Here is a 12835-nt window from a genome sequence, read left to right as displayed (position 1 = left end):
TGGTTGAATCAAGTTAATTGAGGTACTAATTAAGTTACCTGTGGACAAGCATACCTATCCTTTAAACCTAGACTGTTACGGCACCTTGAGGAGCGAGTTTGTAAACCGTTGTACTAAGACCATGTGCTGGTGAAAAAGGGGTGTGGTTCTGCGGGAAGGAGGCATGGCCTCTTCTAAAGGGTGCATTGCCTTGTGGCCTGACCCCCATTTTCATCACTCCCAGTGTTGCAGGGTTGCTGGGCTGCCCCCCAGAGACTATTTGTCTGCAGTGCTGGCTACTACATTGTACCAGGCGCCGAGTACTGCACGTAATGTTACAGTGCTGCACCCAGCCGCTGTCACTGACTAGGAAGCGGCATTTTGGTGTCACTCCTTGGCACCCCCATAGTGACACCACTGGATATATTACACAATACAGTGATAGGCAACATTGGTTAACACCTTCAATAGATGGCCTTAGTTAGCGAGTGCCAGCTGCGAAAGCTAAGCTTTAAAATCTTGGTAAATAGGCATAGTTTCCATGGAGAACAACACGGACTGATCTGTGAGTAAAAATAGATGGACTGCCACAGATATTTGCAGTGATAACCCCATAATAAATTGTAGGGAAACCTAAATCATACAGTACTGACTTTTTCAGGTGATTGACCACAAAAGTTGTTTAAAAAATATTCAGATTTGTGAGAAGACATAATAGTACAACTGATTGTATGTATTGTAATGATTACCATGGTAAAGCATGGCAGTAAAGATCTTTGGTTGTCTTAAGGAGATCATTTGGACAGAGGAAGCAGATGCTACAATGTGTCCTCATACATCTGCCTCAATACGCCATGCAGCGCAAGATGCCTGTAGCTGTGCAACTATGCTACATCAGGTATCTTTTTTTGTACCGAAAATGTCCTATTAGCCACGCAATGTGGATAGGATGCACAAGGAGACTGTGCTGATTCATTTGATATATGACACTTGCGTATTGTGTGTCAGAGTCTGTATAACAAAAAAAAACTGCGGCTGCTAGCACTTCCTATACAGATTCAGAGACTCAGTCGCACACAAATATACAAGAGTCCTATATCACATAAATTAGCAGTCTCTCCTCGTGTGCCCTAGTTGCACTGCGCTGCAAATAAGATGCATTTTCAGCAAAAAAAAAAAAGTAAAAATAAAAAAGACCCTGACGCTAGAAGATTCACACATGACCTGGTGTGATAAGAAGGGCTGTTTGGCATGACTGCAGAAAAGATGTATGAGCACACATCTGTATCTCTATTCCACAAACAGTTGACATGGTACATCAAATTATATATACATGATATGTACAGGGCTTGACAAATCCTGGTTATCATGGTGAACAAGATCTGGTGAATGGATATTCAAGTGGTGGGAGGAACCCTCATTAGTCCCTGAGGTTCCAGCAACAAGTTCAGCAAACCCCAGTGGTCCAAGCATCACCAGCAGTTTCAGGTCTAAGCATCCCCAGTGGTATCAGGTCCCAGCAATCCTGGAATCCCCAGCAGTTTCAGGTCCCAGCATTCCTGGCATCCCCAGCAGTTTCAGGTCCCAGCATTTCTGGCATCTCCAGCGGTCTCAGGTCCCAGCATTCCTGGCATCCCCAGCATTCCTGGCATCCCCAGCAGTTTCAGGTCACAGCATTTTGGCAGTACCAGAATCCCCAGAAGCAATCTAACAGGGTAAGGACTGTGGCAGTCCTGGAGGAAGGTGATAATACCACAAAAAAACAGTGTAGTTGGCTTATGGATGGGTGATTTCTAAACACCCCAAAATAAATACCCTTACTATGGACTGCAATTTTTGATATTTCAATATCTGTGCCAATGCATTGGGTTTGTTTTTATGACCAAATGGTATATATATATATATATATATATATATACTAGGTGATTCATCATGCCCTACGGGCGCTCTTCACACCGTCGTTAGGGGCTACACCCCGTTAACCCCTGCACGCCTTTGAACATACGCAGACCGGTAGATAACAGATCCAGAAATGCAGGGCAGTATAGAGGGCATACAGAAATGGGGTCCGGTTGAGAAAAAATAGAGAGGCGTAGGGGGGGGGGGGAATGTATAGAAACGCTGTGCGATAGGTAAAGGATAGGGAGAGGCAGGGTGATAGGGAGAGGATAAAGAGAAGGTGTTAGACAGAAAATACCGTTGCAAGAGGCTACGATCCGTTAACCTCTGCACGGGCTTCAGCTGTGCTATAATTGTTATTATATGGAGTATTACCTGCAAAAAAGTTTATGCTATTGGGTAAATATTGCAAGGGGGAAGGGCGTGCAATTGTCAAGGGGGCGTGAAGAGTGGCTGCAATGCACAATGAATAACATAGTGTAGTATATACTGCTAGTGTATGCAGCGCAGCTTATACACACAGTGGCCACAGGTATCAGAGCCGCGTATACACACAATGGACACAGGTAGCTGAACCGCTTATACACACAATGGCCACAGGTAACGGAGCCGCGTATCCACACAGTGGCCAGAGGTAGCAGGGCAGCTTATACACACAATACCCACAGGTAGCAGAGCCGCTTATACACACAATACCCACAGGTCGCAGAGCCGCTTATACACATAATACCCACAGGTAGCAGAGCCGCTTATACACACAGTGGCCACAGGTAGTAGCGCAGCTTATACACACAGTGGCCACAAGTATCAGAGCCACGTATCCACACAGTGGCCAGAGGTAGCAGGGCAGCTTATACACACAATACCCACAGGTAGCAGAGCCGCTTATACATACAGTGCCCACAGGTAGCAGAGCCGCTTATACACACAGTGCCCACAGGTAGCAGAGCCGCTTATACACACAGTGCCCACAGGTAGCAGATACGCTTATACACACAGTGCCCACAGGTAGCAGAGCCGCTTATACACACAGTGCCCACAGGTAGCAGAGACGTTTATACACAACGTGCCCACAGGTAGCAAAGCAGTTTAGACACACAATGACCACAGGTAGCAGTGGTGCTTATACACACAATGGCCCCCGGTAGCAGTGCCACTTCTACACACAATTCCCATAGGTAACAGAGGCGCTTATACACACAGTGGCCACAGGTAGCTGAGCCACTTATACACACAATGGCCACAGGTAGCAGCACCACTTATACACACAATGGCCACAGGTAGCAGTGGCGCTTATACACACAATGGCCACAGGTAGCAGTGTCACTTATACACACAATGGCCACTGGTAGCAGAGCCGCGTATACACACAGTGCCCACAGGTAGCAGCGCCACTTATACACAATGGCCACAGGTAGCAGTGTCGCTTAGACACATAATGGCCACAGTATTACTTTTTTTTATTAATCCAATGTCCACTGTACATGGGGGAGGGGTGCGGGTGGGGGAGGTGCCGGTGTGGAAGGGGAGTGTAGATGTTGTTGGTGGGGGAGTAGTGGGTGCGGGGGGGCTGTGGATGAAGGAGGGGGTCTGGAGGTGATGTGCGTGGGGGAGAGGCGATGTAGTGGGGGGGTGTTTGGGGTGGTGGGGTTGCAGGGGGGGTGAGGTTGGGTGATAGGTTCTAGAAGTGCTGCGGGTGGAGGAGGGATGGCTGCAGGGGAGCCGTGGATGGTGCCCGGAGGTGCTGTGGGCGGTGGTCCAGAGGTGCTGTGGGTGGGGGAGGTGTGGTAGGTCCACAAACGGGGGAAGGTGACTATAGATGATGTGGGTGGGAGAGGGGGCCGGAGGTGCTGTGGTTGGGGGAGTGGCGGCTGCGGGGGTGTGGTGGGGGTGCGGATGTGCTGTGGGCAGGGGAAGGGGCGGGGGGTGCTGCGGGTGCGGGTGCTACAGGTGGGGTAGGGGGCGGGAGTGCGGTGGGTGGGTTGGGGATGTGGATGCTGTGGGTGGGAGGGGGATGTGGTGGATGCTGTGAGTGGGAGGGGGGGCGTGTGCAGTGGGTGGGGGGCGGATGTGGTGGATGCTGTTGGTGCCGCGGGTGGGGTGGAGGGTGCGGGGGTGGAGGTGGGTATAGGGGTGCTGCGGGTGGCGGAGGGAGTGCCGTGGGTGGGGGAGGTGCGGGGGTGCCGCAGGTGGGGGAGGGGCGGGTGGGGTGGAGGGTGCGGGGGTTTAGAGGGGGGAGTGGAGATGGGGGTGGGGCAGGGGTGACGCGGGTGGGGGAGGGGGTGGGAGTGCCGCGGGTGGGGGAGGAGTGTGTGCTGGGGTGGGTGATGGATGTGGTGGGTGCGGTGGGTGGGGAAGGGGCAGGAGGTGCTGCGGGTGTGGGTGCTACGGGTGGGAGTGCCGCCCGTGGGGGGCGGATGTGGTGGATACTGTGGGTGCTGCAGGTGGGGGAAGGGTGGGAGGGGGGAGCCGCGGGTGGGGTAGGGGCGGATGGGGTGGAGGGTGCGGGGGTGTAGCGGTGAGTATGGGGGCGGAAGAGGAGCGGGGGTGCCGCGGGTGGGGTAGGGGCGGGGGTGCCGGGGTTTGTGGGTGCTACGGGTAGGGGGCAGGAGTGGCGTGGGTGGGGGAGGGGCGTGTACCAAGGGTAGGGGACAGATGTGGTGGGTGCTGTGGGTGCCACGGGTGGGGGAGGGGCGGGGGGTGCCACGGGTGTGGGAGGGGGTGCCGCGGGTAGTGGGTGGTGCTGCAGGTGTGGGTGCAACGGGTGTGGGAGGGGGCGGGAGTGCCGTGGGTTGGGGAGGGGCGTCTGCCATGGGTGGGGGAGAGGGCGGGAGTGCCGCGAGTGGGGGAGGGGTGGGGGGTGCTGCAGATGTGGGTGCAACAGGTGGGGGAGGGAGTGCCATGGGTGGGGGAGGGGCGGGAGCGCCGCGGGTGGGGGAGGGGCGGTGGGGTGCTGCAGGTGTGGGTGCCGCGGCTGGGAGTGTACAGGGAGGAGCGGGGCATGTGCCGCATGTGGGGGGCAGATGTGGTGGATGCTGTGGGTGCCGCGGGTGGGAGGGTGGCGGGTACAGCAGTCAGAGGTCGTCCACGGCATTCTCCTCCGGACTGTGCGGCAGCCGCAAGACTCACCGGCTGCAGTGTCACCAGGGTGCAGGGAGTGTACGGGGAAGAGGGAGAGAGGGGAGTGGGCGGAGATGGGGAGGGGACTGGGTGGGGATGGGCGGACCGAGGGAGGGGACTGTTCCTGGCCTGCATCCAGCGACCCAGATCTGTGCCTGTGACTCCTCCCAGCGTTAGAAATGCAGGCACAGAGTCACAAGGCTAATATATATATATATATATATATATATATATATATATATATATATATATTTTTTTTTTTTTTTTCCTCACTGTTTCAGAGCTGGGGTATCTTAAAAATGATACATGAGCCCCAAATTGTTGTGTGGTGATCCAAGTACTGTAGTGGTTGTTTCTATTATTCAACTTCGTAATTACTGTTCCATTTATTACAGTGGTTCGTGCAAAAGCAATTGCTGAAAAGAGGATTCCCTCAACAAATAAAGCCTACCGTACAATCATGTACACTATCAAAGTGATCAAGGTATTTCACATAAATGATTATCTATTGTTAACAAAACACATTTACTGAAGTATAAATATGCAAATTGAGAGGCTTTACAGATGATTTTCTCATCAATTGTATTTGATCTTCTTAATTGTTTTGACTTCTTTCTGAATTTAACCTTCATATCCTACGTCTTCTGTAAACCTACAATTGCCTTGATTTTGGTGGACAGTGCCAATCTGAGAGTTTGGTCCTACCTTCCCGATTGGGACTGCGTTGTCCCGATCAGCACTGCAGTCAGGTGCCGGTGCACCAATGGCAGGATAAGTGTGGTACTGTAGGTAGTGATTGGAGAGGTATAAATGGCAGCTTAGTACTTAACCACTGCTGTTACAGGTCACACAATGGGGTCATAGTCCCGATTACTGGGTCCAGCGGTGTCTGGTAATTGCAACCCATGTTGCTCCTGGCCATATCTGGCAACCCTGAGTACTGGCTGGCACATCTCCATATGGGCCTGGCATGACCTGTCTGGGAGTACCTGTGGCATCAGAGCATGGATGCCGCCATCTTGGATTCAATTAGGTGACAGCATCAGCCTACCATATTCCTGGAATCGTGCTCACATGACCTGGCTGACCAATAGGTACTGGGAGCACATTATTTAGACCATCTCTGCTGATAGAACCATTGTCAGAACAACTCTCTTCATCCTGAAGTTTAGTTTGCAGACTTCTGGTGGGTAGTCCTGTTTCAGCCCCCTGCACTCCTGATGTATACCTGTGTCTGTACCTACCATAAGTGAATTGCACTTGCAAAGTGCATCTGCCATTTATTCTACTTACAGCTATCAGCACTCACAGAGTGCGTCTGCATCAAGTATCCAGTACTTGCACCCATTGTTCCTAGGTCTCATGCCCAGTTACTTGCATAAAAGTGTATCCCGATTACAGTAGTTCAGTCAGCATTCTTATCCTGGGCTACCGTGTACTGCGCACTCAATCCAGCAGGTGTCTCAACATTCTCTGGAGCCCCACCTACGTCCTATCTACAGTATTGTGCAGTAATGTACATTGTGAGCCATTCTCCTAAAGACAGTTGCTGGTACTGCAAGTACTGCAGTGCATTTGCTCCTCCTATGTGTACTGATTGGCAGTCCCAGTTCTGTTTCATTCTAGATACATACTCTATCAGTATACACCAACATCCATACAATGATGTTGAGCTAATCCAAGGATACTGACCAGAACCAACAAAAAATAAGAATTTACTTACCGATAATTCTATTTCTCGTAGTCCGTAGTGGATGCTGGGGACTCCGTCAGGACCATGGGGAATAGCGGCACCGCAGGAGACAGGGCACAAAATTAAAAGTTTGACCACTAGGTGGTGTGCACTGGCTCCTCCCCCTATGACCCTCCTCCAAGCCTCAGTTAGGATACTGTGCCCGGACGAGCGTACACAATAAGGAAGGATTTTGAATCACGGGTAAGACTCATACCAGCCACACCAATCACACTGTACAACTTGTGATCTGAACCCAGTTAACAGCATGATAATAGAGGAGCCTCTGAAAAGATGGCTCACAACAATAACAACCCGATTTTTGTAACAATAACTATGTACAAGTATTGCAGACAATCCGCACTTGGGATGGGCGCCCAGCATCCACTACGGACTACGAGAAATAGAATTATCGGTAAGTAAATTCTTATTTTCTCTGACGTCCTAAGTGGATGCTGGGGACTCCGTCAGGACCATGGGGATTATACCAAAGCTCCCAAACGGGCGGGAGAGTGCGGATGACTCTGCAGCACCGAATGAGAGAACTCCAGGTCCTCCTTAGCCATGGTATCAAATTTGTAGAATATTACAAACGTGTTCTCCCCTGACCACGTAGCTGCTCGGCAGAGTTGTAATGCCGAGACCCCTCGGGCAGCCGCCCAAGATGAGCCCACCTTCCTTGTGGAGTGGGCATTTACAGATTTTGGCTGTGGCAGGCCTGCCACAGAATGCGCAAGTTGAATTGTGCTACAAATCCAACGAGCAATAGACGCAGGAGCACCCAGCTTGTTGGGTGCATACAGTATAAACAGCGAGTCAGACTTTCTGACTCCAGCCGTCCTTGAAATATATATTTTTAAGGCTCTGACAACGTCCAACAACTTGGAGTCCTCCAAGCCGCAGGCACCACAATAGGTTGGTTCAGGTGAAACGCTGATACCACCTTAGGGAGAAACTGAGGACGCGTCCGCAGTTCTGCCCTGTCCGAATGGAAAATCAGATATGGGCTTTTGTACGATAAAGCCGCCAATTCTGACACTCTCCTGGCCGAAGCCAGGGCCAGTAGCATGGTCACTTTCCATGTAAGATATTTCAAATCCACCGATTTAAGTGGCTCAAACCAATGGGATTTGAGGAATTCCAAAACTACATTGAGATCCCACGGTGCCACTGGAGGCACAACCGGGGGCTGTATATAGAGTACTCCTTTGACAAAAGTTCGGACTTCAGGAACTGAAGCCAATTCTTTCTGGAAGAAAATCGACAGGGCCGATATTTGAACCTTAATGGACCCCAATTTGAGGCCCATAGACAATCCTGTTTGCAGGAAATGTAGGAATCGACCGAGTTGAAATTCCTCCGTCGGGGCCCTCCTGGCCTCACACCACGCAACATATTTTCTCCAAATGCGGTGATAATGCTGTGCGGTCACTTCCTTCCTGGCTTTAATCAGGGTAGGAATGACTTCTTCCGGAATGCCTTTTTCCTTCAGGATCCGGCGTTCAACCGCCATGCCGTCAAACGCAGCCGCGGTAAGTCTTGGAATAGACAAGGACCCTGCTGAAGCAGGTCCCTTCTTAGAGGTAGGGGCCACGGATCTTCCGTGAGCATCTCCTGAAGTTCCGGGTACCAAGTCCTTCTTGGCCAATCCGGAGCCACTAGTATCGTTCTTACTCCCCTTTGCCGTATAATTCTCAGTACCTTGGGTATGAGAGGCAGAGGAGGGAACACATACACTGACCGGAACACCCATGGTGTTACCAGGGCGTCCACAGCTATTGCCTGAGGATCTCTTGACCTGGCGCAATACCTGTCCAGTTTTTTGTTGAGGCGTGACGCCATCATGTCCACCATTGGTTTTTCCCAACGGATCGTAAGCATGTGGAAGACTTCTGGATGAAGTCCCCACTCTCCCGGGTGAAGGTCGTGTCTGCTGAGGAAGTCTGCTTCCCAGTTGTCCACTCCGGGAATGAACACTGCTGACAGTGCTATTACATGATTTTCCGCCCAGCGAAGAATCCTCGCAGCTTCTGCCATTGCCCCCCTGCTTCTTGTGCCGCCCTGTCTGTTTACGTGGGCGACTGCCGTAATGTTGTCCGACTGGATTAACACCGGCTGACCCTGAAGCAGAGGTTTTGCCAGGCTTAGAGCATTGTAGATCGCTCTTAGCTCCAGTATATTTATGTGAAGAGACGTCTCCAGGCTTGACCACACGCCCTGGAAGTTTCTTCCCTGTGTGACTGCTCCCCAGCCTCTCAGACTGGCATCTGTGGTCACCAGGACCCAGTCCTGTATTCCGAATCTGCGGCCCTCTAACAGATGAGCACTCTGCAACCACCACAGAAGAGACACCCTTGTCCTCGGAGACAAGGTTATCCGCTGATGCATCTGCAGATGCGATCCGGACCATTTGTCCAGCAGATCCCACTGAAAAATTCGTGCGTGGAATCTGCCGAATGGAATCGCTTCGTAAGAAGCCACCATTTTTCCCAGGACTCTTGTGCAATGATGCACAGACACTTTTCCTGGTTTTAGGAGGTTCCTGACAAGTTCGGATAACTCCCTGGCTTTCTCCTCCGGAAGAAACACCTTTTTCTGAACAGTGTCCAGAATCATCCCTAGGAACAGCAGACGTGTCGTCGGGCTTAGCTGGGATTTTGGAAAATTTAGAATCCACCCGTGCTGTTGCAGCACTACTTGGGTTAGTGCTACACCGGCCTCTAGCTGTTCTCTGGATCTTGCCCTTATCAGGAGATCGTCCAAGTAAGGGATAATTAATACGCCTTTTCTTCGAAGAAGAATCATCATTTCGGCCATTACCTTGGTAAAGACCCGGGGTGCCGTGGACAATCCAAACGGCAGCGTCTGAAACTGATAATGACAGTTTTGTACCACGAACCTGAGGTACCCTTGGTGTGAAGGGCAAATTGGGACATGGAGGTAAGCATCCTTGATGTCCAAGGACACCATAAAGTCCCCTTCTTCCAGATTCGCTATCACTGCCCTGAGTGACTCCATCTTGAACTTGAACCTTTGTATGTACATGTTCAAAGACTTCAGATTTAGAATAGGTCTTACCGAGCCGTCCGGCTTCGGTACCACAAACAGCGTGGAATAATACCCCTTTCCTTGTTGTAGAAGGGGTACCTTGACTATCACCTGCTGAGAATACAGCTTGTGAATGGCTTCCAATACCGTCTCTCTGTCGGAGGGAGACGTTGGTAAAGCAGACTTCAGGAACCGGCGAGGGGGAGACGTCTGGAATTCCAACCTGTAACCCTGAGATACTACCTGCAGGATCCAGGGGTCCACTTGCGAGTGAGCCCACTGCGCGCTGAAATTCTTGAGGCGACCCCCCACCGCACCTGAGTCCGCTTGTAAGGCCCCAGCGTCATGCTGAGGACTTTGCAGAAGCGGGGGAGGGCTTCTGCTCCTGAGTGGGAGCTGCTTGCTGCAGTCTCTTACCCCTTCCTTTGCCTTTTTGGCAGAGATGGACAGCGCACTTACTCTTGATGCCAGAGTGCAAATATCCCTCTGTGCATCTCGCATATATAGAAATGCATCTTTTAAATGCTCTATAGTCAATAAAATACTGTCCCTATCCAGGGTATCAATATTTTCAGTCAGTGACTCCGACCAAGCCACCCCAGCACTGCACATCCATGCTGATGCGATAGCTGGTCGCAGTATAACACCAGTATGTGTGTATATACTTTTTAGGGTATTTTCCAGCCTCCTATCAGCTGGGTCTTTGAGGGCGGCCGTTTCTGGGGACGGTAACGCCACTTGTTTTGATAAGCGTGTGAGCGCCTTATCTACCGTAGGGGGTGTTTCCCAGCGCGCCCTAACCTCTGGCGGGAAAGGGTATAATGCTAATAACTTCTTTGAAATTAGCAGTTTTTTATCGGGGGTAACCCACGCTTCATCACACACTTCATTCAATTCATCTGATTCAGGAAAAACTACAGGTAGTTTTTCACACCCCACATAATACCCCTTTTTGTGGTACTTGCAGTATCAGAAATATGTAAAACCTCCTTCATTGCCGTGATCATGTAACGAGTGGCCCTACTGGAAAATACGTTTATTTCTTCACCGTCGACACTGGAGTCAGTGTCCGTGTTGGTGTTCGTATCGACCGACTGAGGTAATGGGCGTTTTAAAGCCCCTGACGGTGTCTGAGACGCCTGGACAGGTACTAATTGGTTTGCCGGCCGTCTCATGTCGTCAACCGACTTTTGCAGCGTGGTGACACTATCACGTAATTCCATAAACAAAGCCATCCATTCCGGTGTCGACTCCCTAGGGGGTGACATCACCATTACAGGCAATTGCTCCGCCTCCACACCAACATCGTCCTCATACATGTCGACACACACGTACCGACACACAGCAGACACACAGGGAATGCTCTGATAGAAGACAGGACCCCACTAGCCCTTTGGGGAGACAGAGGGAGAGTTTGCCAGCACACACCCAAGCGCTATAAATATACAGGGACAACCTTAAATAAGTGTGTTCCCCTTATAGCAGCTTAAATATTATGAATATCGCCAATAAGTGCCCCCCCTCTCTGTTTTTACCCTGTTTCTGTAGTGCAGTGCAGGGGAGAGCCTGGGAGCCTTCCTAGCAGCGGAGCTGTGTAGGAAAATGGCGCTGTGTGCGGAGGAGATAGGCCCCGCCCCCTATTTTGGCGGGCTCTTCTCCCGGTTTTTCTGACAACCTGGCAGGGGTTAAATACATCCATATAGCCCCAGGGGCTATATGTGATGTATTTTTAGCCAGCATAGGTACTTTCATTGCTGCCCAGGGCGCCCCCCCCAGCGCCCTGCACCCTCAGTGACCGTTGGTATGAAGTGTGCTGAGAGCAATGGCGCACAGCTGCAGTGCTGTGCGCTACCTTAAGAAGACTGGGAAGTCTTCAGCCGCCGATTTCTGGACCTCTTCTCTCTTCAGCATCTGCAAGGGGGTCGGCGGCGCGGCTCCGGTGACCCATCCAGGCTGTACCTGTGATCGTCCCTCTGGAGCTAGTGTCCAGTAGCCTAAGAAGCCAATCCATCCTGCACGCAGGTGAGTTCACTTCTTCTCCCCTAAGTCCCTCGTTGCAGTGAGCCTGTTGCCAGCAGGACTCACTGAAAATAAAAAACCTAACAAACTTTTTTCTAAGCAGCTCTTTAGGAGAGCCACCTAGATTGCACCCTGCTCGGTCGGGCACAAAAACCTAACTGAGGCTTGGAGGAGGGTCATAGGGGGAGGAGCCAGTGCACACCACCTAGTGGTCAAACTTTTAATTTTGTGCCCTGTCTCCTGCGGAGCTGCTATTCCCCATGGTCCTGACGGAGTCCCCAGCATCCACTTAGGACGTCAGAGAAACCTAGGGCTATGAGTTTGTTCTGACTCAATGGACTGGGCCAGAGCAGTGATATTATGATGTTTTTACATGGCCAGTCTGTGCTGTGCAAAAACAGAATATGTGCATGGGCGCCCTTATAACAATGATGAATGATAACTTGAAGGTGTTATGAATAAAACACACTTTTTAATCACAAAAATTCACAATTACATTAACAATAAAAAGAATATTGCACTGATCCCAGATTGAACAAGTCTCTGACCCTCTAGAGCAGTGGTTCTCAAACTCTGTCCTCAGGACCCCACACGGTGCATGTTTTGCAGGTAACCCAGCAAGTGCACAGGTGTATTAATTACTCACTGACACATTTTAAAAGGTCCACAGGTGGAGCTAATTATGTCACTTGTGATTCTGTGAGACCTGCAAAACATGCACCGTGTGGGGTCCTGAGGACCGAGTTTGAGAACCTGTGCTCTAGAGCACAGGTTCTCAAACTCGGTCCTCAGGACCCCACACAGTGCATGTTTTGCAGGTCTCCTCACAGAATCGCAAGTGAAATAATTTGCTCCACCTGTGGATCTTTTAAAATGTGTCAGTGAATAATGAATACACCTGTGCACTTGCTGGGTTACCTGCAAAACATGCACTGTGTGGGGTCCTGAGGACCGAGTTTGAGAACCCCTGCTCTAGAGGATTTGCGGTGGGCAATAGCTTTTTACAAAGCAATAGGGTTCCGGTATTGCAACATGGCA

The 12835-nt window shown here is 50.9% G+C and overlaps 2 protein-coding genes across 4 annotated transcripts in view; one reads left to right on the top strand and one right to left on the bottom strand.

Moving 5' to 3' along the window:
• Positions 1-12835, bottom strand: part of SYN2 (synapsin II) — a 590154-nt gene that overhangs the window by 143354 nt on the left and 433965 nt on the right. The window lies entirely within an intron of this gene.
• The window catches only part of TIMP4 (TIMP metallopeptidase inhibitor 4), a 63563-nt gene that overhangs the window by 22662 nt on the left and 28066 nt on the right, over positions 1-12835 (top strand). The window contains exon 2 of the mRNA XM_063940773.1: positions 5394-5482. Within this exon, the coding sequence (XP_063796843.1) occupies positions 5394-5482 (89 nt within the window). The remainder of the gene's footprint in view (positions 1-5393; positions 5483-12835) is intronic.

This window comes from Pseudophryne corroboree, chromosome 9, assembly GCF_028390025.1.
Source record: "Pseudophryne corroboree isolate aPseCor3 chromosome 9, aPseCor3.hap2, whole genome shotgun sequence".
Lineage (NCBI taxonomy): Eukaryota > Metazoa > Chordata > Amphibia > Anura > Myobatrachidae > Pseudophryne > Pseudophryne corroboree.
The sequence above is the reverse complement of the archived record's forward strand: the minus strand, read 5'-3'. Positions and strand labels throughout refer to the sequence as shown.